The sequence below is a fragment of the Balaenoptera borealis genome (genome assembly GCF_965194805.1).
Source record: "Balaenoptera borealis genome assembly, chromosome: 6".
NCBI lineage: Eukaryota > Metazoa > Chordata > Mammalia > Artiodactyla > Balaenopteridae > Balaenoptera > Balaenoptera borealis.
Genome location: NC_138863.1, coordinates 128,598,924 through 128,623,962, shown reverse-complemented (window position 1 = coordinate 128,623,962; position 25,039 = coordinate 128,598,924). Strand labels below are relative to the sequence as shown.

Genomic DNA, 25,039 nt, shown 5'->3' with positions numbered 1-25,039 from the left:
CTTTCTTCCCAAGTGCACACAGAACATTCTCCAGAATAGATCACATCTTGGGTCACAAATCAAGCCTCAGTAAATTTAAGAAATCTGAAATCATATCAAGCATCTTTTCTGACCACAATGCTATGAGATTAGAAATCAATTACAGGGAGAAAAAAACTGTAAAAAACACAAACACATGGAGGCTAAACAATATGTTACTAAATAACCTCATTGAAGAAATCAAAGAGGAAATCAAACAATACCTAGATAAAAATGATGATGAAAACACCATGACCCAAAACCTATGCGAAGCAGAAAAAGCAGTTCTAAGAAGGAAGTTTATAGCAATACAATCTTACCTCAAGAAACAAGAAAAATCTCAAAGAAACAACGTAACCTTACAGCTAAAGCAACTAGAGGATGAAGAACAAAAAACCCCAACTTTAGTAGAAGGAAAGAAATCATAAAGATCAGAGCAGCAATAAATGAAATAGAGACAAAGAAAACAATAACAAAGGTTAATAAAACTAAAAGCTGGTTCTTTGAGAAGATAAACAAAATTGATAATCCTTTAGCCAGACTCATCAAGAAAAAAAGAGAGAGGACTCAAATCAATAAAATTAGAAATGAAAGAGGAGAAATTACAATGGACACCACAGAAATACAAAGGATCATAAGAGACTACTATAAGCAACTATATGCCAATAAAATGGACAACCTAGAGGAAATGGACAAATTCTTAGAAAGGTACAACCTTCCAAAACTGAACCAGGAAGAAATAGAAAATATGAACAGACCAATCACAAGTATTGAAATTTAAACTGTGATTAAAAAAAAAAAAATCTTCCAACAAACCAAAGTCCAGGACCAGATGGCTTCACAGGCAAATTCTATCAAACATTTACAGAAGAGTTAACACCTACCCTTCTGAAACTCCTCCAAAAAAATTGTAGAGGAAGGAACACTCCCAAGCCCATTCTATGAGGCCACGATCACCCTGACGCCAAAACCAGACAAAGATATCACAAAAAAAGAAAATTAGAGGCCAATATCACTGATGAATGTAGACACAAAAATCCTCAACAAAATACTAGCAAAACTGAATCCAACAACACATTAAAAGTATCATACACCATGATCAAGTGAGATTTATCCCAGGAATGCAAGGATTCTTCAATATATGCAAATCAATCAATGTGATTCACCACCTCAACAAATTGAAGAATAAAAACCAATGATCATCTCAATAGATGCAGAAAAAGCTTTTGACAAAATTCAACACCCATTTATAATAAAAATTCTCCAGAGAGTGGGCATAGAGGGAACCTATCTCAACATATTAAAGGACACATACAACAAACCTACTGCTACCATCATACTCAATGGTGAAAAGCTGAAAGCATTTCCTCTAAGATCAGGAACAAGACAAGGATGTCCACTCTCACCACTACTATTTAACATAGTTTTGGAAGTCCTAGCCATGGCAATCATAGACAAAAAAGAAGTAAAAGAATCCAGACTGGAAAAGAAAGAGTAAAACTGTCATTATTTGCAGATGACATGATGCTATACATAGAAAATCCTGAAGATGCTACCAGAAAACTACTAGAGCTCATCAATGAATTCAGTAAAGTTGCAGGATACAAAATTAATACAAGAATCTGCCACATTTCTATACACTAACAATGAAAGATAGGAAAGAGAAATTAAGGAAACAATCCCATTTACCATCTCATCAAAAGGAATAAAATGCCTAGGAATAAACCTACCTAAGGAGGCAAAACATGTGTACTCAGAAAACTGTAAGACACTGATGAAAGAAATTGAAGATGACACAAACAGAAGGAAAGATATACCATGTTCTTGGATTGGAAGAATCAATATTGTTAAAATGACCATACTACCCAAGACAATTGACAGATCAAATGCAATCCCTGTCAAATTACCAATGTCATTTTTCACAGAACTATAACAAAAAAAAATTAAATTTGTATGGAAACACAAAAAACCCGAATAGTCAAAGCAATCTTGAGAAAGAGAAACAGTGCTGGAGGAATCAGGCTCCCAGACTTCAAACTATACTACAAAGTTACAGTAATCAAAACAGTATGGTACTGGTGAAAAACAAGAAATATTAATCAGTGAAACAAGAAAGACAGCTCAGCAATAAACCCATGCACCTTTGGTCAATAAATCTAGGACAAAGGAGGCAAGAATACACAATGGGGAAAACACGGTCTCATCAGTAAGTGATGCTGGGAAAACCAGACAGCTCCATGTAAAAGAATAAAATTTGAACATTTTCTCACACCATATATACAAATAAACTCAAAATTGATTAAAGACCTAAGTGTATAAATGGACACCATACAACTCCTAGAAGAAAACATACACTCTTTGACATAATTTTTAGTAATAATTTTTGGATCTGTCTCCTCAGGCAAGGGAAACAAAAGCCAAAACAAACAAGTGGCACCTAATTCAACCTAAAAGCTTTTGCACAACTAAGGAAACCCTAAAAGATACCAAAAGCCAACCTACGGAATGGGAGAAGATATCTGCAAATGATATGTCTGATAAGGGGTTAATATCCAAAATATATAAACAGCTCATACATCTCGATATCAAAAACCCAACAATCCAATTAAGAAATGAGCAGAAGACCTGAATAGACAGTTTCCCTAAGAAGACATACAGATGGCTACAGGTACATGAAAAGATGCTCAATATCACTAATCATCAGGGAAATGCAAATCAAAACCACAGTAAGATATCACCTCACACCTTTCAGAACGTCTACCATGAAAAAGTCTACAAGTAGCAAATATTGGTGAGGATGTGGAGAAAAGGGAACCTTAGTTCACTGGTGGTGGGAATGTAAATTGGTGCAACCACTATGGAAAACTGTATAGAGGTTCCTTAAAAAACAAAAAAAATACAGTTACCATATGATCCTGCAATCCCACTCCTGGGCATAATTTTCTCTCCTGAAGAAAATTCCAATTTGAAAAGATACATGCATCCCAATGTTCATAGCAGCACTATTTACAATAGCCAAGACATCAAAGCAACCTAAATGTCCATTGATAGATGAATGTATAAAGAGGATGTGGCATATGTATGCAATGGAATATTACTCAGCCACAAAAAGAGAATGAAATGATGCCATTTGCATCAACATGGATGGACATAGAGATTATCATACTAAGTAAGTCAGACAGGGAAAGACAAATATCATATGGTATCACTTATATTTGGAATCTAAAAAAATATGATACCAATGAACTTATTTCAAAACAGAAATAGGCTCACAGAGATAGAAAACAAAATTATGGGTACCAAAGGGGATAGTGGGGATAAGGGGGACAGATAAATTAAGAGTTTGGGATTAACATACACACATTACCATATATAAAATAGGTAAACAACAAGTACCTACTGTATAGCACAGGGAACTATACTCAATATCTTGTAATATCCTATAATGGAAAAGAATCTGAAAAAAAAGAATATATATATCTATATATACATATATATATATAAGTCACTTTGCTTTGCACTTGAAACTAACACAACATATAAAAGGAAGATAATGGAAGAATGGATTAAAATTTTTAAAACATGATCTACCTATAAAAGACTCACAAAGATACAAAGACAAAATAAGTTGAAATTTAAAGGATGCAAAAAAATATTTCACTCAAATAGCAACCAAAGAGAACAGAAGTAGCTATATTATCAGACAAAATAAACTTTAAGGAAAAAGTGTGCAAGAGACAAAAAAGGATATTATATATTGATAAAAGTTCAAATTCATGAAGAAGATATAACAATTCATAAACATATACATACACAACTAACAGCAAGTTCCATGAAGTGAAATTGACAGAACTGAAGGGAGAAATAGACAGTTCTACAATAATAGTTGGAGAATGTGATATCCTATTTTCACTAATGGATAGGACAACCAGGCAGACGATCAGTAAGTAAATAGAAGACTTGAACAACTACAAACTAATCAGACCTAAAAGACATATACAGAACACTCTACTCAACAGCAACAGAATACACATTCTTCTCAAGTATACGTGGGCCATTCTCCAATGTAGGCCATACTTAGTACACAAAAAAAGCCTTACTATGCTTTAAAGATTGAAATCATACAAAGTGGGCTTCCCTGATGGCACAGTGTTTAAGAAACTGCCTGCCAATGCAGGGGACATGGGTTTGAGCCCTGGTCTGGGACGATCCCACATGCCGCAGAGCAACTAAGCCCGTGAGCCACAACTGAGCCACAACTGAGCCCATGTGCGCACCTAGAGCTGGTGCTCTGCAACAAGAGAAGCCACCACAATGAGAAGGAGCCCGCACACCACAATGAAGAGTAGCCCCCAATTGCCGCAACTAGAGAAAGCCCGCATGCAGCAATGAAGACCCAACGCAGCCCAAAATAATAAATTTATTTTAAAAAAAAAGAAATCAAATAAAGTATCTTACCAAACACAATGGAATGAAACTAAACTGTACTAATAAAAGGAAAACCTAGAAACTCACAAATATGTGGGAAGTAAACAACACACTCAATCAACTGATGGATGAAACGAGAAGTCACAAAGGAATTTTGAAAATATCTTGAGACAAATGAAAATAGAAACACGTCGTACCAAAACATATGGGATGCATCAAAAGCAGTGCTAAGAGGTAAATTTATAGGTGTGAATGTTTACTTTGAAAAAGAAGAAAAATATCAATCCTTCTCAAACTCTCCCAAAATATTTAAGAGGAGGAAGATGTCCTAATTCATAATTTGGAGCAACTGTTACCCTGATATCAAGGTCAGAAAAAGACACTAAAAGAAGAGAAAAACTACAGACCAGGGTCCCTTATGAATATTAATGCAAAATCCTCAATAAAATACTAGCAAACTGAATTCAACAGCTAACATCCTGTTTAATATAATAAAAGAATACTACACCATAACCAGGTGGGAGTTATTCCTGTAGTGAAAGGATATTTCAGTGTAAAAAAAAAAAAAACAAAATCAATCAATGTAGTATACCATATTAACAGAATGAAGGGAAAAACCACATGACCATCTCAATTGATGCAGAAAAGCATCTGACAAAATTCAACACACATTCATGATTAAAAAAAAACCCTCACCAAACTAGGAATAGAAAGAAACTACCTCAACACATAAAGGCCAAACATGAAAAACCCACAGCTAACGTCATACACAATGGTGAAAGGACAAAAGATTTTCTCTTTTGTTGGGACCTTACCTTACACCATATACAAATATTAACCCAGTGAACCAAAGATCAGGAACAAGTCAAGGATTCCCACTTTTATCACTTTTATCCAACATAGTACTAGAAATTCTAGCCAGAGCAATTAGGCAAGAAAGAGAAATTAAAGGTATCCAATTGAGAAGACAAAAGTAAAACTATTTTTATTTGTAGATTATGTGATCTTATAATGTAGAAAATCCAAAAGACTCAACAACAACGACAAAAAACAGTTATAGCTAATTAAAGAATTCAACAAAGTTGCAGGATACAAAATCAACTTACAAAATTATTTTATTTCCATACACTAGCAGTGAACAATCCAAAAAGAAAATTAAGAAAGCCATCCCATTTACAACAGCATCAAAAAGAGATAAATTTTTAAATTTATTTATTTATTTGCTTATTTATTTTTGGCTGTGTTGGGTCTTCATTTCTGTGCGAGGGCTTTCTCTAGTTGTGGCAAGTGGGGACCACTCTTCATCGCGGTGCGTGGGCCTCTCACTGTCACAGCCTCTCTTGTTGTGGAGCACAGGCTCCAGACGCGCAGGCGCAGTAGTTGTGGCTCATGGGCCCAGTTGCTCTGCGGCATGTGGGATCTTCCCAGACCAGGGCTTGAACCTGTGTCCTCTGCATTAGCAGGCAGATTCTCAACCACTGCGCCACCAGGGAAGCCCAAAAAGAGATAAATTTATCCAAGGAAGTTTAAGTCTTGTCAAGTGAGAACTATAAAACATTGCTGAAAGAAATTTTAAAAGACTTAAATAAATGGAAAGATATTCCATGTTTATGGATTGAAAGACTAAATATTGTTAAGATGACAATGCTACCCAAAGTAATATTCAGATTCAAAGCAATCCATATCAAAATTCTAACAGTGTTTCTTGTAGAAATAGTAAAACCCATCCTAAAATTCAAGGGAATCAAACAGCCAAAACAATCTTAAAAAAAAAAATAAGGACAAAATTGGAAGACTCACACTTTCCAATTTCAACTCTTAATATTAAGCTAGAGTAATCAAAACATGTGGTACTGGCATAGGATAGACAGACCAGAAGCATAAAACTGAAACCCCAGAAATATACCCTCTAATCTATGGTCAGTTGATTTTCAACAAGGGTGCCAAAACCATTCAAGGAGAATAGTCTCTTCAACAAATGGTACTAGGAAAACTGGCTATCCATATGCAAAAGAATGAAGTTGGGACCTTACCTTACACCATATACAAATATTAACCCAGTGAACCAAAGATACAAAGTTAAGAGCTAAAACTATAAAACCCATAGGGGTAAATCTTCATGACCTTGGATCTGACAATGGTTTCTTAAGTATGACACCAAAAGAATAGGCAATGAAAGAAAAAAAATTAGATAAATTAGACTTCAAAATTTAAAACTTTTGTTCATCAAGGACATGAACAAGAAAGTGAAAAGATAATCTATAGGATGGGAGAAAATATTTGCAAATCATATATCTTATAAGGGGCTCATAGCCAGAATATAGAAAGAACTCCGACAAGTCAACAACAAAAAGAATAGCAACCCAATTTAAAAATAGGGAAAACTTCAGTAGACATTTCTCTGATGAATGTATACAAATGCCAATAAGCACTTGAAAAGATGGTCAACATCACTAGCTATTAGAGAAATGCAAATCAAAACCATAATGATTGATCACTTCACATCCATTAGGATGGCTATTATCAAAACAGAAAATAACAAATGTTGGTAAAGATGTGGAGAAATCAGAACATTGTTGTTGGGTATGTAAAATGGTGCAGTTACTGTGGAAAATAATTTGGCAGTTCCTCAAAAAGTTAAACATAGAATTACTATATGACCCAACAGTTCTACTCCTAGGTATATACTCAAAAGAATAAAAAACGAGGACTCAACAGGTATTTATACACCAATGTTCACTGCAGCATTATTCCCAGTAGTCAAAAGGTGGAACCAAACCAAGTGTCCATCGACAGAAGAATGGATAGGAAATTCCCCGGCAATCCAGTGGTTAGGACTCAGTGCTTTCACTGCCAGGGCACTGGGTTCGGTTCCTGGTCAGGGAACTAAGATCCCACAAGCTGCGGGGCACAGCCAAAACAACAACAACAACAAAAATCCCCAGAAGAATGGATATGGATAAATAAAATGTGGTATACCTGTGCATGTATACATACATACATACATACATACATATATATATATATGTATGTATATATGTATATGTGTGTGTGTGTGTATATATATATATATATATATATATATATATATACACACACACACAATGAAATACTATTCATCTATCAAAAGGAATAAAGTTCTGATACAGGCTACAACATGGATGAACTTGAATAAATTATGCTAAGTGAAATGAGCCAGAAGGAAAAGGACAAATAATGAATGATTCCACTCATATGAAATATCTAGAATTGGCATTATTCATAGAGACAGAAAGTAGATTAGAGGTTGCCTGTGGCCAGGTATGCAGGCAATGGGGGTTTATTGCTACATGGGTACAATTTCTTTTGGGGTAATGAAAATGTTTTGAATTAGTGGTGATGGTCACACAACATTATGAATGTAATACGCTTATATATGGTAAAATGGCAAATTTTGCTATGGACTGAATTATGCTATGGTCCCCTGAAAATTTGTATATTGAAGCTGTAACCCCCAATGTGATGGTATCTTGGAAATGGTTTTGGGAAAATTAATAGTCTTGTTCAGGCTTCAGAGACAACAACGGACCTTTGACTAAACAAAGACCCTGAAAGAAGCTCCATACCGAACTGCTGGACTATGTGCAGGTTAGCTGAAACGGTGAAAGTAGGTCTTGAGAAACAACAGATAAAAAAGGGAGTAAGTCACAAAGCTTCCTGGACCTTGGGAATCTGGCCAGTTCCCAGGGATCAGCGAACATTCTGAAACTTACGACTAAAGTATCAAAGCATTTATGATAATAGCCAGACCTGCATATTTGCATGTAAGCTGATGACTACCGGCTTGCGGCTTGGCGTGAAAAGCAGGACTCCTTTGAGCAGCGCTCTGAAGTCTCACCTGTTGGATGGATGCACCGACTGGGACCTTCCCAATTGGGGCTCCAGATTGCTGTTCCAGGGACTTCCCAGCATTGTTTGGATCTGGATGTAGGTGTTTCCCCAGTTGGTGATGTATGCGCTTTTATCTCTCTATATATATATTGCTTGTTCTGCCAACATGGTGATGCAAATTCTCCCAGGTTGGTGATGTTGCTTGTTCTTCCCAATTTGGTAATGTATGTACATTTATTTCTCTCTCTATATATATATTACTGGTCCTTAACACTGTAACTTACTACTAATATAATAAATTTCCTTATTTCTTGCTTATTGATGTGTGGAGTGGTTATTTTGCCGGTGAATCCTCTGAACCTGAAGTTGAAAGCACGTCTTTCAGCAAAACAAATGGGGCCTTTGGGAGGTTCAGATCATGTAATGATGGTGGGACCCTCAAGGTGGGAAGAGACCAGAGAGCTTAGTTCCCGCCCTCCCTTTGTGCCATGTGAGGACACAGTGAGAAGGCAACTGTCTGCAAGCCAGGAAGAGAGCTCTCACCAGGAACCGATTCTGTTAGCACCTTGATCTTGGACTTCCCAGCCTCCAGGAACTATAAGGAATACATGTCTGATGTTTAAGCCTTCCAGCCTAAGCCTATGGGGTTTTGTTATAGCAGCCTGAGCTAAGACTTTTGTGTTTATATATATTTTACCACAATTAAAAAAGAAAAAAAAAAACTCAACTGTATTCCTAAATACAAGCAGCAAAGAAAAAAGTTAAATAACAGAAACATACCATTTACAATGAAATAAAAATATAAAAATCACCTAGGATTAACCTAAAACTATGACACATTGGCAGGTGGCAGGGACCCCTGCACTCAGTGGTCTTCAGACACTGCACATGCACTCTGCAGGCTGCTTCTCCTAATATGTGTACAGTTCATGTTTCCCAAAAATCTGTCTTAAACTCTGTCTCACTTGCCTCACTTTTTACATGGGGGGTAATAATGGACTTGGATGAAAAAGCTAATAGTCATTTCTGAGGAATGACAATATGAGTGATTTTTATCTTCTCTTTCATGTTTTTCTGTACTTCCCAAATTGACTAACATCAGAATACATTTTTCATAATCAGAGAAAAATGACATTGGTTGTTAAATATGTGTTTAACATATTTGACTTTTCTTTTCTCTGAACTCCCACTTGATCCCTATTCAGGTCTGCATGAATTCTGGAAAGAGAATCCAGGCTCCCCATCATCTGACCTGCATCAAGTGTCTCCACCCACTCCCTCTCTTCCTGCCCTTCCACCCTTGTCCCCGCTGTCGTTCCCCTGAGGCCTCCTTCCCTCCAGCAGTCAGTGCCCTCCGCCTTCCTGTAACCACCTCAGTACATGATTTCTGCTCTCTAAATCCCTCCCTTACTGCAGGAGGGGGCAGTGTCTCTCCATCCACTCTCCTCCACTGTGTCCCATAGAAGCCCTCAGCCGGGTTCAGGTGGGCACACAGGAAGGATTTGGAGCAGTAGCTTGGCTCTGACTGCTGGTCACTGCTGTGAGGCACTGTGCAAGTCCACAACTCTTGAAACCTTATTTTTCGCACCTACAAAATGTAGAAATTAGTATCGATGTCATAGTGCTGCAGGAAAGAAAGTGGGGGCGCGAGAGGATGGTCACATGCCAGGTCTCAGGCAAGTCCCTGGGACGGCCACTGAGTGTGGGTTCTTGGCTTCACGCAGGAAAGAATTCAAAAGCGAGCCATCGTAAAGTGAAAGAAGGTTTATTCAGGAAGAAACACACTCCACAGACAGAGTGTGGGCCATCTCAGAAGGCGAGAGGCGCCAGGGTACGGGGTTGTCAGCTTTTATAGGGCCGCGTAATTTCATAGGCTAATAAGTGGGAGGATTATTCCAAGTATTTGGGAGAAGGGGCAGGGATTTCCAGGAATTGGGCCACCGTCCACTTTTTGGTCTTTTATGATCTGCTTGGGAACTTTCACGGCACCTGTGGATGTGTCGTTTAGGATGCTAATGTATTACAATGAGTGTATACTGAGACTCAAGGTCTAGTGGAAGTCAGTCATCCACCATCTTGGACCTAGTCGGTTCTAACCAGTTTACGTCATGTCCTCAACGGCTGTCCTTCTTTTAAAGGCTGTGCCCTGCCCCCTTCCTGTCTCATTAAGGATGTGATGACAATACAACAAAGCAATCTGTGTAACTAGTGAGTATAGTATACCTAGTCGACATTAAACACTCAATAATTCTAAAGCAACTTGAATCAAGCACAGATTTTAGATCAGATGAACCCAGGTTCAAGGCCCTGCACAGCTGCTTGTTAGTCATCGATCCCCAAGGTGGTTTCTTAGCTTCTTAAATCTCCATTTCCTCACTGAAAAGCGGGTATGAGAGGGCACTGACTGTCGTGTGGTGCCGTGCACCAGGCACTGTGTTGAGCGTTCCCATCCTAGGGAGCACACAGCCAAGGAGGACGTGGACACGTCACAGGCTCGGCTGCACGCTAGAAACACCTGGGCAGGTTTAAAAATCCTGGCGATTCTGAGCAGAGGGCCTGAGGTGTGGCCCAAGCACGTTTTAAGAGCTTCCCGGACACCCCAAGAAGTACACATCAATGACCTGCTCCCAGAGAATTCCCTCACACTTAATTTGTTGTTGAACATTCTCCTCAGTGACCGTTTGATGTACTGAAGACATAGAGGTGGGGTGGTCTCCAGTCTTGAGACAGGGTATCCCAATTCCCACACACTTTATGTCAGCTCAAAAGGAGTCTGGTGGGTGGGCCGGCTCCAGTCTTATCTGTTTACAACTGATAACAAGAAAGAGGGCCTTCCCCGGACAGGGTGGGGGGAGGGGGGAGGGGGGTTGGTCTGCCTGCCCACCACAGGGCCTCCAGCTGCTCCCCGGCAACCCCTTCCAGCAGGGTCTTATTAACTAAGCAAACCTGGGCTCCTCCTAGTGAAATGCAAAACTCTTTGTAAGACCTTTAAGTAAATGAGAGCAAGTGTCAGAGTGTTTTATCACCCCTAAGCCTTCAGCCCGTTCCCTCCTCAGAGCCGACTTCAGATCTTAAGCAAACAGCCAGAGATGGGACATTCATTCTATTTCTAGCCTCAATCCTGTCTTGCTGGCAAGACATTTCCCTTCCTTTTTCTACAGTTTCCATTGATAAGATGCATATTTTCAAAACCTTATTTGATGTAGGAAATATCATGATGTCTGAGATTTGCCTTAAAAAACACCAAGAAAAGAAAAGTGTGGAGGAAAATAAATGCGTTAAGATTGGCAAAGGTTGATTGTTGAACCCAATTTTATTGAATCATCATCCTAGCTTTTGTGTATATTTGAAAATACAAAATTTAATAAAAGAAACTGTAGATTTTACAAACTACTTATAAAACTTTAAATATTGTCAGAAAGGTTTGGATTCAATATCAACTTATAAACTGAACAATTTTAAAACTTTTTATTCAAAGAAATATAATCCTTTAGCTTATCCATGGTTTTTAGTGTACAACCCATGTCGCTCATGAAGAACTTTCTATTGATTTAAAGTCATATATATACTTATTTTCATATGTAACTAAATTATGGTTTTAGATTTAATAACCATTAAGTCTAAAAGTATATTTGTCATGACTCCCATTACAGATGTTTCATGAAGGTATGAGGCAACCTCCTCATGTCTCCTGAGTTTTGCCCACTCAGATCTGCAGGTCCTCGTCTTGGCAGCTCCCAGACCCAGCTTTTGGGAGGCTTCGCGGCAGCCAAGCTCACCAATTCCCTACTAGTTTATTTAACGGCATCTTTAATTAACCTCCCATTTAAAGGTTTAAAACATTAAATCAGTATCAAAGACTATTTCATCTTTGGAGGAAGCATGCTATTTTTAGAAAGCAGTTTTTATGCTAAAATCAAAGAACAATTTGTTCCAGAGTTGCAAGGTGTCCTCTGCAGTGTGATAAAAGGGCCCAGTCCTTATTTTGGCATTTAGAAAAACTGAAAATTAGCAAGACCCAGAAGAGGCCCCCAAACCACTCCCCTCTTGGATACAGAGAAGGCCCCTGGTCAGACACTAGCAGGTGGCGGTTTCCCCTGTGCTCAGCGGTCTTCAGACACCCGGCACCCTGCAGTCTTCTTATAATATCTGTGCATTTCATGTTTCTCACAGATCTAAATGCCAAAAGCTTTGGACTTAAACTCTAAGCCTCACCCAAACATGAGGGGTAATAATAGTGCCCCCCCCCCCGAGGGGTGCTGTATTAAGTGGGTAATGAATATGATATATTCACCACTATGCTAGGCACAGAGAAAAGGCCCAGTTTGTGAAAATACTGATGCATCCTCAGAAAGGAGGTATGAAATGACTCCCTTTATATTCATGCTCCCCACTCAAGGCTTTTGGGACTCAAGACGGCTGGTTCTGAGGCAGGAGATAGATGGGCCCCAGGCTGAACAGCTGAAGTTTCTTCCCTGTGGACAGAAACTCCGTAACAGCAGGAGCGAGAGAGGAGGCTGGGCCCTGCCCAGATAAGAGATAAAAGACCACATATTCCTCATTCTCGGTCAAGGAGACCTTCCCGACTACACGTGCGCAGAAAGGCTCCTTGGGTCAAAAAGGGAGGGGGTGCCGCCCCACAGTAAGTGATGCCAACATACCCACAGGCCTCTTCGCTAGAATCCACCTTGGCTAAGAGATGCGCACGCACACAGGGGAGGACCCTGAGATGTACCAAATACGGACTCAGAACGAGGCAAAGCAAGATGATTGGCCAAAGGAAACCCAGCAGAAATGCCCTATAAAAGTGATTCAAACTACCACGAGGGCGTGACTCTCCTCTGAGCCCGCCCGTGTGTCTATCCACACGTACCCTTTTTCCTCCTAATAAACACTTTACTTGTTTCACTACTTTCCGTCTCTATGTGGAAATTCATTTCTACACAGTTGACAGGCCAGGCCCTTGTCACTGGCCACTGGTGGTGGTCTAGTAGCTAGGATTCAGCGCTCTCACTGCCGAGGCCTGACTTCAGTCTCTGGCTGGAACCGAAACCCTGCTTTAAGCTGCTGCAGGCAGAGGCCACCCGAGATCAATTCTGTCCCACACAACAGGTCCCTTCTCTAGTTGGGCCCCTCACCATCTCCCAGTACAAGGAGTGTGCAATATAAAATCTCTATTTTCCTATGAAAACTTTTTTGTTCATGTTGAGGTTTAAATTTTTTGTTTTTTTCAGGGAGGGAAAGGCTTGTTGCTTTGGTCACCGATGTTTTACATTAGGGGTTGACCACTCCTGCTGCTATCAGTACAGTAAACACTGTTGGGGAGAGAATCCGGCTGTGTCTCCACCCCACCCTGCCCCCACCTCAGCGGGGTCTCATTGAGGGGATGATCCCTGAGGCTCAGTTTTGGGCCCTGCCTGTCACAGCCTGCCTTTGCCTAAGCGAGTTGCACAGTAGAACTCAGAGACCTCATTGCTGTGTTTCACTGCTGTTTCTCGTGGCCTGGGTAGAGAGTAGGAAATACCTGTGTCTTCTGTACTTATCCATCTTGGCTCCTGATGCAGTTCTTCCAGGATCTGCGGTAAGGACACCTTCAAATACAAAAACTGTTCAGACTCAACTTCCTTGGAGATCCTCAATGTGTCCATGAGAGAAGGAGACTTTTATACCAGACGTGTCAGTAGGAAAATGACCCGGAGCCACTCTGTTAGGTAAGAACGGAGATCATATAGATCTTAGAGCCAAGAGGGGTGTTGAAGAGCCTGAATAAATTGCAATGCATGCACGATTTTGCTTCTCTTAAAGGGACACATACACTCTTGGTCTCAACATCTTTCTAAGGGATGACAACATTAATCAAAATCTACAAGTTACAAAATGAGTGCATAATATTTATTGTACATTAAAAATATACTTACACATTATATACTTATATATTTGTATAGGAATGCATTACATCTTATACATATGTAAATTTCTGCTCATACTTTTTTATATTTTAAACTTCGATAACTTTCTTTAAATATTCTAGGCTTCTGTTTATGATCAGCTTGGCATTACAGATCATCCACGTGGGAAACAGTAAGAACCATTTTGTTTATAGTCTCTTAGTTTTTGTTGCATATTTGTTTCTCAATCATTATCAGTCTCATATTTTCAATTAACTCTTTAAGGCTATCAAAGAGAGAAATATAAAGGTAGTAGAGAAGGAATCAACAGTGCTACAGCTCAGAAGCTCCAGCAGAAGACACTCGACTGGACCTTGAATAATTTTAGGGAAGAGAATGACAGCGCGGAGGGCTGGAGGCCGCAGGGTTCATTGCCCTACTCGCGGACTTTCCGAGAGCGTAAGTCGCGATGCTGCTCACAAAGGTCATCTCGGTCAGTGAACTCTGAGTTTAGGATCTGAAAAAAAACCTAGGATAATTTAAGGATAAAACATTTTACCATCTTCAAATAATGATACCTTATAAAGTAAAAAATATTTCCTAGTGAGGTGCTCTGTTACTCTGAAAAATGTTTTACTATTTTATTGGTAAAACGTTGCGTTCGCTTTTAAACGGGTATTTTTCTGCAGGTCCAGAGCACTGTGATTTAAATGTATTTAAAGCAACTATCCCAACCCAGGATAACAGCGGACCTTTGCTAGTCTTATTGCAGACTCTCAGGCTCCAGACCCCTGGTCCCCAGGGGGTCCGCAGTGGAGGTGGGGGGTGGATGGGCAGTGGTGGAATTAAAAAAAAATTTTTTTTTTGGCGTCTTCACACACGTGGGTGGTCCCCGCCCGCCCGAGAGGCCTGTCTTTAATCATCATCTTGGGAAGTCACAGCCTAACTTTAACATGTGAAAGGAAGAAAGAAAGAACACCCTACTTGTAGGGGGCAGGGTTTCCCGTCTGTTTTAGGGCTCCGGCTGCTTCCTGACCCGCCGGCACCCCAGGTAGTTCGTGTTTTTATCCTTAAGTTAACAAGCAGGGTTTACCTGAGCAAACACTCTTAGCAGGGAGCCAATTTTATTGCCTCCCGGCGGCGATCTTGCTCGGCCCTCCTCGGGCTTCTCAGATGCAGAGGACCGCGCGCGGCGCTGACGCCCAGGCCTCCCCCACAGGTGCGCCCCCGCGGCCGCGCTGCTGCCGGAACGGCGGCACCTGCGTGCTGGGCAGCTTCTGCGTGTGCCCCGCTCACTTCACCGGCCGCTACTGCGAGCACGACCAGAGGCACAGGTAGGCGGAGGGTTGAGCAGGCTACGGGAGGCGCAGGGCGGAGGAGGCGAAGCGGGCGGCGGGGCGGCGCGGGGCGGCGCGGGGGGGCGCAGCGGGCGGCGGGGCGGCGCGGGGCGGAGGGGGCGCAGCGGGCGGCGGGGCGGCGCGGGGCGGAGGGGGTGCAGCGGGAGGCGGGGCGGCGCGGGGAGGCGCGGGGCGGAGGGGGCGCAGCGGGCGGCGGGGCGGCGCGGGGCGGAGGGGGCGCAGCGGGCGGCGGGGCGGCGCGGGGCGGAGGGGGTGCAGCGGGAGGCGGGGCGGCGCGGGGAGGCGCGGGGCGGAGGGGGCGCAGCGGGCGGCGGGGCGGCGCGGGGCGGAGGGGGCGCAGCGGGCGGCGGGGCGGCGCGGGGCGGAGGGGGCGCAGCGGGAGGCGGGGCGGCGCGGGGCGGAGGAGGCGCAGCGGGCGGCGGGGCGGCGCGGGGCGGCGCGGGGCGCAGCGGGCGGCGGGGCGGCGCGGGGCGGAGGGGGCGCAGCGGGCGGCGGGGTGGCGCGGGGCGGAGGGGGCGCAGCGGGCGGCGGGGCCGCGCGGGGCGGGGCCGGGGGCGCGCGCGCCGGCCGCACTGACGCCGGGCCTGCGCCTCCGCAGCGAATGCGGCGCGCTGGGGCACGGAGCCTGGACCTTCCGCGGCTGCCGCCTCTGCAGGTGTGTCTTTGCGGCCCTGCACTGCCTCCCGCTCCAGACGCCCGGCCGCTGTGGTAAGAAGACCCGCGTACTGTGCGTACAACCCACACACGCGTGCAGCTGCTCCTTCCTACCCAGCGATCCATAGCGAGCTCCCTGTGCCAGACGATCCAGGCATGGGCAACCTGGGTCGATTCATGACTCGGGAAAGTCGTCGTGAATCACGCAGTGTATTATCATTACTGTCATTTAAAAATTTATTCCTAAGTGTCCCATATCCCGATTGCCGAGTGTATACGTGATGCCCAAACAGTGTCCTTAAGTGTCCTTTACAGAGAGCAGAATTCGGGGAGCGCGCAAGCTGGTAAGCAGAGACGCGCCTGGCAGACAGGTATTTCTCTACACTAAGCCAACACCACCTTCTCACCTGTGAAATGCAGAGGGCGCGCTGGAGCAGGACGGGAGCAGGCCTGCATGGCCAGGTGCTGCCCTTCAAAGCCAACCCGTCAGTGCTCCCAGGGAAGCAAGGCGCCTGGTAACCACAGCTCAGACCCGCCACATAAATAAAAGCCAGTGGGGTGTGGAGAACACGCAGGGTGAACACGCATTTATGAAGATTCTGAGCAGTTCCCAACTCAATGCAAATGTTTTGCTTGTAAAACTAAGTAAGGAACGTGAACTTCCTAGGTCAGAAAACAAACAAAATGCTCTGCTGCTAAGCCGTCGTCTTGGGCAGGGACCAGGGACACAAGTAAAGAAGGCACAGCATTTCCATCGCCCTCTCCCCTTTTCAGTAAGCTCTGGCTGGGACAGCAGTGAGGGGCTCAGTTAATGCAGGCACAGCCCTTCAGCCCTCTGTGTAGCCCTGGCTGTGCTCCATGTGAAGCCCTTAGGCCCACTCTCCCGTTCCTCCCTGCACTGCAGTCAACCCTGGGCAGATCCCACTATCTAAGGGCACGCGTAGTGGTAGCGCAAACCTTCATCCCCGCTTCACACCCCCTTGTCCACTGTCAGGACTGCAGTAGAGGGGCAGCACTCTTGGCGGTGGGGTTCCCTGGGTGGGGCCCCTAGTGGAGGAACACGGTTAATGAACGCTCAGCCTCCCTCCTCTGCAACCTGGATTAGCAGTCTAGTGACACTGTTCGTGAAGGTGCAGCCCTTCAAGCCCACGTCTGCTCCCCCTTCTCAGCCAGCTCTGCACGGTGCACGGTGCACGCAATGTCTGTGGGGGGAGTGTGATTATAGGACAATATCCTTTCCCTCCCTCCCTCCTACTGGGCTCTCTGTTTGTTGGGCCTGTGCCCCTGATTCACTAGCTGCACTTTCAGCGCCCCAGAGAACGGAGGACAAAATTATGGAATAAGCATCAGAATTGCAGATGGTGCCTGTGTAGTCCTACAGGTGAAGTCATTTCCCACTTGTCATTGGTGCTCCCAGCAGTGATGTGGGGAAAGGGCTAGCTGTGATCATTTCCAGTCTTCTAAGCAAGGCCAGCTTGGCTTCAGAAGCAACAGAGCAGGAGCTGGGTTCTAGGATGTCTGCTCACATCCTGGGAAACACCCAAGGCTGGGACCGCTGTCTGCCAAGGACAGTGACAGCGACTCTGAAAATGTGGCTTCTGCTCATCAAAGTTGAACAAAATAGTGCAGTCATCTTTCAGGGTAACTTGTCAGGCGCAGAAAGGGCAGTTACCTTTTGTACTCTTTGACCCATTGATTCTGCTTCAGGGCAGGTGACGGTGGTGGTGGCTGTGCTGACAGCGGTTATGATGACATGAGGATGACGATGGTAATGAGAGCAGCTGCGCTGATAGATGTTATGATGACGTGAGAATGGCAGTCATCATGATGGTAACTGTCTTTATTAGCTCTCAGTATATTTCAGGGACTTTATACACTTAATCCCATTCAAGTCTCATAACAAGCCTATGAAATAGGTGTTATCCCTTTTATATTTGAGGAAACTGAAGCTTAGCGTGGTTAACTCCTATAGTTAGTCTTTGGTTTTTTTTTTTTTTCCTTAAGAGATAATCACAGAGGTTAGTTGTTAATTTAGAAACAATATATGGTATTTTACAATAACATTTAAATTATTTTAAAATATAAATTAACATACCATGGCATATTGATATAAACATTGACATAATGATAATTAATATGTGATTAATATTACTCTGTGAATAAAATTGCTACTGTTCACAGCGTACATAAGCACATCCCTAAACTACATCAAACACTTTTTTAAAAAATTGAGATATAATTGCCATATAACGTTATATTAGTTTCAGGTATACAACACAGTGATTTGATATTTGTATACATTGAGAACTGATAATCACAGCAAATCTAGTTAACCTCCATCACCACACATAGTAATAATCTTTTTTCTTGTGATGAGAACTTTTAAGGTCTACTCTCTTAGTAACTTTCAAATATGCAATACAGTGTTATTAACTATAGTCACCATGTCGTACATTACATCCCCATGACTTATTTATAACTGAAGGTTTGTACCTTTTGACCCCCTTCACCCATTTGCTCCCCCCCACACCTTTGGCAATCACTAATCTGAGTTTGGTTTCTTTCTTTTCTTTTCTTTCTTTCTTTCTTTTTTTTTTTTTATATTCTACAAAAAAGTGAAATCAGAGGTATTTGTCTTTTTTGTCTGACTTATTTTGCTTAGCATAATGCCTTCAAGGTCCATCTATGCTGTTGCAAATGGTAAGATTTCCTTTTTTTAATGGCTGAATAATATTCTGTTTTATATACATGTATGTAAAGAGCTCACATTTTCTTTATCTATTCATTCATCAATGGACACTACGGTGCTTCCATGTCTTTTGTTCCATAGCTATTGTAAATAATGTGCAATGAACACAGAGATGCAGATATCTTCTAAAGTTAGTGTTTTCATTTCCTTTGCACAGATACCCAGAAATGGAATTGCTGGATCATATGGTAGTTCTATTTTTAATTTTTTGAGGAACTTCCGTACTGTTTTCCATAGTGGCTGCACAAATTTACATTCCCACCAAAAGTGCACAAGAGTTTGGGGTCTGATTCTTAACGACTTTACCATTCCAGACTCTTCCTATAATTATCAGTATAAATTAAGGACGATATTGTTTTGGAGTGTATTTTTTTTTTCTACACTAAAATTTTATTATGGATATAACCAGAACTTTTATTGGCAAAATCACATTTTTTATTGAATTTTTCTCTGAGCCACTGTGTAGATTTGCCCTAAATATATCTTTTTTTTTAATTGAATGAAAGATTCTTTAAATTCTGTAGTGCTTTACAATTTTCAGAAGTTTCACACACATGATTTCATATAATCCCATAATAACCCTTTTATTTTCCCTACGCCTATATTGCCCCTCCCCCCTTTCTTCTCCTCTCTGGTAATCACTAGTTTGTTCTCTATATCTGTGAGTCTGCTTCTTTTTTGTTTTATTCAATAGTTTGTTGTGTTTTTTAGATTCTGCATATAAATGATACCATACAGTATTTGTCTTTCTCTATCTGACATTTCACTAGGCATAATACCCTCCAAGTCCATTCATGTTGCTGAAATGGCCAAATTTCATTCTTTTTATGGCTGAGTAGTATTCCTGTGTGTGTGTGTGTGTGTGTGTGTGTGTGTGTATCACATCTTCTTTATCCATTCATCTGTTCGTGGACACTTAGGTTGCTTCCATGCTTTGGCAATTGTAAATAATGCTGCTATGAACATTGGAGTGCATGTATCTTTTTGAATTAGTGTTTTTGTTTTTTTTCGGATGTACACCCAGGAGTGGAATTGCTGGGTCATATGGTAATTCTAGTTTTAGTTTTTTGAAAAATCTCCATACTGTTTTCAACATTGGCTACACCAATTTATATTCCCACCAACAGTGTACGAAGGTTCCCTTTTCTCCACATTCTAAACATTTGTTCTTTGTGTTCTTTTTGATGATACCCATTCTGATAGTTGTGAGATGATATATCATTGTGGTTTGGATTTGCGTTTCCCTGATGATTAGCAATGTTGACCAATTTTTCTTGTGCCTGTTGGCCATCTGCATTTCCTCTTTGGAAAAATGTCTACTCAGTTCTTCTGCCCATTTTTTTAAAGCTGGTTTTTTGTTTTGTTTTGTTTTTTATGTTGAGTTGTATGAGCTGTTTATATATGTTGGATATTAACCCCTTATAGCTCATATCATTTGCAAATATTTTCTCCCATTCAGTAGTTGCTTTTTTGTCAGTGGTTTTCTTTCCTGTGCAAAAGCTTTTAAGTTTAATTAGGTCCCATTTGTTTATTTTTGCTTTTACTTCCTTTGCTTTAGGAGACAAATCCAAAAGAATACTGCTGTGATTTATGTCAAAGAGTGTTCTGCCTGTGTTTTCCTCTAGGAGTTTAATTGTATCCATGCTTACGATGTAGGTCTTTAATCCATTTTGAGTTTACTTTTGTGTTTGGTGTTAGGGAGTGTTCTAATTTCATTCTTTTACATGTAGCTGTCCAATTTTCCTAGCACCACTTATGGAAGAGACTGTCTTTTCTCCAATGTATAATCTTGTCTCCTTTGTCATAGATTAATTGACCATAAATGTGTTGGTTTATTTCTGGGCTTTTTAAGAATATTTTTGATAGTGTTATTTAGAATATTGAAAATTTGACCATGTTGTAAATCCAACAGCAGAATAATAGGTAAGTAAATGTTTTAACTCCTTTAATGGAAGATTATGATGACTTTGAAGAGTATATGGAAGATAGAATGGAAAACTGTATTTATAATATATTTCTAATGTGAAAGGACACATATGGATGGGGGATCACACATAGATAACAACATGCTACAAAATTGTGGTCCTCTGGCTCCTCCAGGGACCCAAAGGCCAAAGGATCTCCAAGGGCTCTCCCTGCTCTGATACTATATGGGTCCAAGTTTGACAGGCTTTCTTAGTCCCATTATAATATCTTTTCAAGGGCAGGATAACCTGCCCTGTGAGGGTGCAGGGCAGGATAAAATTTATGCAACATATTCTTGTTTGTTGGTGTGAGCTATTTTGTAATTTTTTTCTGTTCCATGACCTAAAATAATGCTTTCTGCATAATAATTCTAAATAAATATTGAATGGATGACCTTTGACCTTTTAGTTCCAAATATAGTGCCAAAGAAGAAACAACATATAAGCTATGACCTACTATTATATTACATTAAAACAATCAATTTTCAGTGCTCTGAATACAATATGCTTAAGACAGGTAACTATCCTTCTACCATTTTCTTCATTTACATTTGTTAATTTTGCATTTAAAGAGGCAATGTGACATATAAAAAAAGCATGGGAAATCCCTCAAATACTTGTTCAAATCCCCCAAAACACTTGTTTTAATGTTCATGATCTTTATGAAAGGTTAAATAACTGTGCTTCAGTCTCCACAGCAGCAATATTTACCCCATTGGTTTGTTAAGATGAAAAGGCCCTATACCTCTTTCATATTATACATAAAGTAAAATATTGTTACTTTATTATCATCACCATCAACCGTATTCACATCAATACAATGAGGTTAGAAAAAATGACTTAATAATCTAGCACTTATATGCAAATTTACTGAAATGTGGTTTTTAGGTTGTGAACAATACCCACTATACCATTAATTGATGAGCACTGTTAATTAGAGTTAAAAAAAAAATCAAGAAGAATGACAACCTTGGAGCTAGCAGTCCTTGAATCAGCCCAAGATCTCATTTTACCAAGAGGGTGATTCTTCCTACACATAGCCCAAAGAATTAAGTGTTTCTTTAGTATCAAGAACCATTATGTTCTAAAATTTAGAGTCTAAATAATGACACAGTGAAGTAGCAAATTCGAATGTCTTCAGAGATAAACAGGTCATGTAAATGTCAGATTGGGGTCAGGTCAAGCCTCACCTTCAAACCCAATTTAAAAAAAATACAGTTCTGGCACAAAGCAGTCAACCAACCAACCAACAAGCAAACGAACAGAGCCAGCCTGTGGGCCTGTTGGAAGGATGGCCCTCCTAGGTCCTGGCCCCAGCTGGCTCTCAACAGTGGGTGTGCTGCCCAGGAGAGAGCAGGCCCTTTGTCAGATCCCTCTGGGACGTTCTCCCATGACAGATGCCATTTCAGTGGGGGAGCTTCTCTGGGTGTCATCACAGAGAGGAAACCATCTGGCTTTCCAGGGGCATTCAGGGATATCTTCAAATTGGAAAGTTTGGGGAATGCTGGCTCTGGACCTCATATTGAAACAAGATATTATCGTCATCTAGGTGGTCTCCATTTAAATCCCCACTCAGTGGTGGTGACACAGTGACACATGCTGAGCATTCACAAATTTGATTTCACTTATATCTTCCTTTACATACATGCCTAAGACTAACATAATGATAAAAATCTCTGCTATGTCTGCGTAAGTCTAAAAAGAGACCTTTTGATAAGTGTATAATTAAAATCCCAGGTTATAGTAAATCATCCATCGGTAGCAGAGTTTCCTTTTTGGTGTGACATAAAATAATGACAGGCCATAGAATCATTGATTTCATAGATTCTAATAAACAGTAAATATTAATAAAGCTTGTTTTAATTTTTTCCTATCCGTATATAGTGGAAGTTCTAATATTTTCTCGCTAAGCTCAATGGGTGACCTTGGGCCCCCTGGGAGGGACTCTGCTTGGTGCTCACAGCCCCAGTTTGGGGACCCCTGCTTGAGGGACGGACTCCGTCTAACCAAATTCACAAAGCTGACTATAACAATGGCCTTTGAGTTCATATACAAGAAAAGACTGCCAACAGGGCCTGAATCCTTCTCTCTGTGGTCAGCCTGTTCCCTTCCACCAGGGGAAAATCAGTGAAGCTCAGTATAGACTGACCCCTTCTTTACCTGTAGCTGCTTCTCACACGGGGACCACCTGTTGTATCATCAGCTTTTCTGGACCCTCCTCTGAGCCCACATGCTAAGGTTCCTGTTTTGTGGGGTTCTAGTACCCTGGAACAACCCTCTCCCATGCCGGGGTGGTGTGGGGAATGGTGCCCAGGTCTGGAGTGGGCCTGACCTCGGTCTTGTGCTGAGCGTGGCCTCCTGGACATGCCCACCGTAGTCACCTATGGACAGATGCAGGGCAGGTGTCTGCTGCGGTGGCTCGTCTTCATCATTACTCATTAGTTTCTGATGGTTCATGCTCACCACAGGTTTTCACGTTCAGAAGGCACTTTCTGGAGGAATCCTAGAGGACAGCGCTTGGCGGGTTTGTCGGGGGAAGAGAAGGCTGGCCTCTGCCAATCAGCCCTGGGGAAAAGGTCCCTTTAAGTTGGCCCTTTCCTCATTTGCATGCTTCCCTGCCCAGCTGACCCCACATCCAGCCCAGACTTGCTTGTGAGAATGCTTAGTGGAGTTGGTGCCCCTGCCTGCGGCCATGCCTGTGGGGCTTGTCAGCTTCACAGGGTAGCCACTCAGCACCGGCGACTTTGGCCGAGACCCTTGCCCGGTCTCACTACCCCAGAGATTCCCACTCAGCACCTTTGGGCTGGGGTCCTAGCTATATAGAAAGCCAGACGCACGGAGCCTTGGGGCTCAGCGTGAGACCTGCAGTGGAGGAGCCACATTGCCTTAGCAGGGTGGTGAGCACTCCGGGTGGGGCATCGTCCCCAGTGCTCTGCAGCTGCGCCTTGTTGTAACTTCCTCTGTGGGGATATCCGCCGTTGCTGTAGGGATGGGTGCTTTCCTCTTCTTCAGTAAGTGGTCCCTAGTCAGAGAAATAGAGTCAGGACTAATTGGGGAAAAGTTGGACCCTCTTTGCGACAGATGGGTGCAAGCTATTTTATGTTATTTTATTTAAAATCAGATCCACTTACCTGGATTGCTAAATGACGGGTGTGGAACTCTGAACGATCACCTTGGCCAGTTCACGTGCCAGATGAGAAGGGCTCAAGGGCTGTTTCTCTGTGAGCCTTTAAAACAGCAAACTGATTCTCCTTCAGCTCTCCACGTTACACAAAAATCCCTGTTTCCAGCCGCAGCGCGAGGAAGGTACAAGCTAAAGGGAAGCACGTCTTCCTGGAGCTGCGCTGCGCTCCCCACACTGGGCTTCCTTCCGCGCTCCGGGCTGCCCTCCTCGTGGCCGGGAAGCCTCGGCTCAGGCTCCGCGGCTGACGCAGAGCCCGCCGGGCAAGGCCTAGAGAGGAGGCCCAGCGAGAAAAGGGCTTTACCGGAGCAGGTGCAGACATCTATCTCTGCTTCACTCTCTTAAGGCAAGCCTGCCACAGCATGTCTCATACACCCTCGGGATTTTTTTCCAGACCTGAAAGACTTTCTCGCCTCACACTCTAATGGACCAAGAACGCGGCTCACGGGGAATGTTCTCCTCCTCCTGCCCTGCTTCCTCCTGAAATCCGTCCTCAGTGAAGGGGGAGGCCGCTGACGGGACCGCAGTTCCCCACGGCGGAACCGGAACCAGAACCGCGCCTGGCCTCCCAGCGTGGCCGAGCGAGGCGGCGCTGCATGGGGAAGCCGGGCTTGCTTGTCCTCTTGTATTGTCTATGTTGTAGGTCATAGATTGGTTTCATTTCTTATAAAGTGGAACATTAGATGCATATTTGTGTTGTTTAATAAACATTTGCATGAAAGAGCCTTTCTTGCTTTCCTGGGTACACGATTTAGAAGCGCAGGAGTAGACGCTGGAGGTTGGGGCCCATTCAGCCCGAATCTCTGATGATTTCAGAGTAGACCAAACATGTGGCCCCTCCCAGATAGCAGCTCCCCTTTGAGCACTCCTTGAGCCCCACACAAAGCTGCGGCAACACTTCACATCAGTTATTTGCTCATTCAGTCTCC

At 42.6% G+C, this 25,039-nt stretch overlaps 1 protein-coding gene and 1 long non-coding RNA gene across 2 annotated transcripts; one reads left to right on the top strand and one right to left on the bottom strand.

Annotated features, from left to right (window-relative positions):
• Positions 1 to 5,645: 5,645 nt before the first annotated feature.
• On the bottom strand, positions 5,646 to 9,900 carry LOC309630364. Its single transcript, XR_014245633.1, has 2 exons — positions 8,324 to 9,900; positions 5,646 to 5,924 (listed from the first exon to the last, which is right to left on the bottom strand). It is a non-coding gene; the product is annotated as an uncharacterized lncRNA (long non-coding RNA).
• Positions 9,901 to 9,970: 70 nt separating this feature from the next.
• CFC1 (cryptic, EGF-CFC family member 1) lies at positions 9,971 to 24,833 on the top strand (the record flags this gene model as incomplete). Its single annotated transcript, XM_082395165.1, has 7 exons — positions 9,971 to 9,992; positions 14,490 to 14,663; positions 15,280 to 15,538; positions 16,161 to 16,270; positions 16,637 to 16,731; positions 17,929 to 18,046; positions 24,051 to 24,833. The coding sequence occupies 6 exons, from the start codon at positions 9,971 to 9,973 to the stop codon at positions 17,971 to 17,973; spliced, it is 705 nt and encodes a 234-aa protein (XP_082251291.1). The 3' UTR covers positions 17,974 to 18,046; positions 24,051 to 24,833.
• Between the last annotated feature and the right edge of the window lie 206 nt (positions 24,834 to 25,039).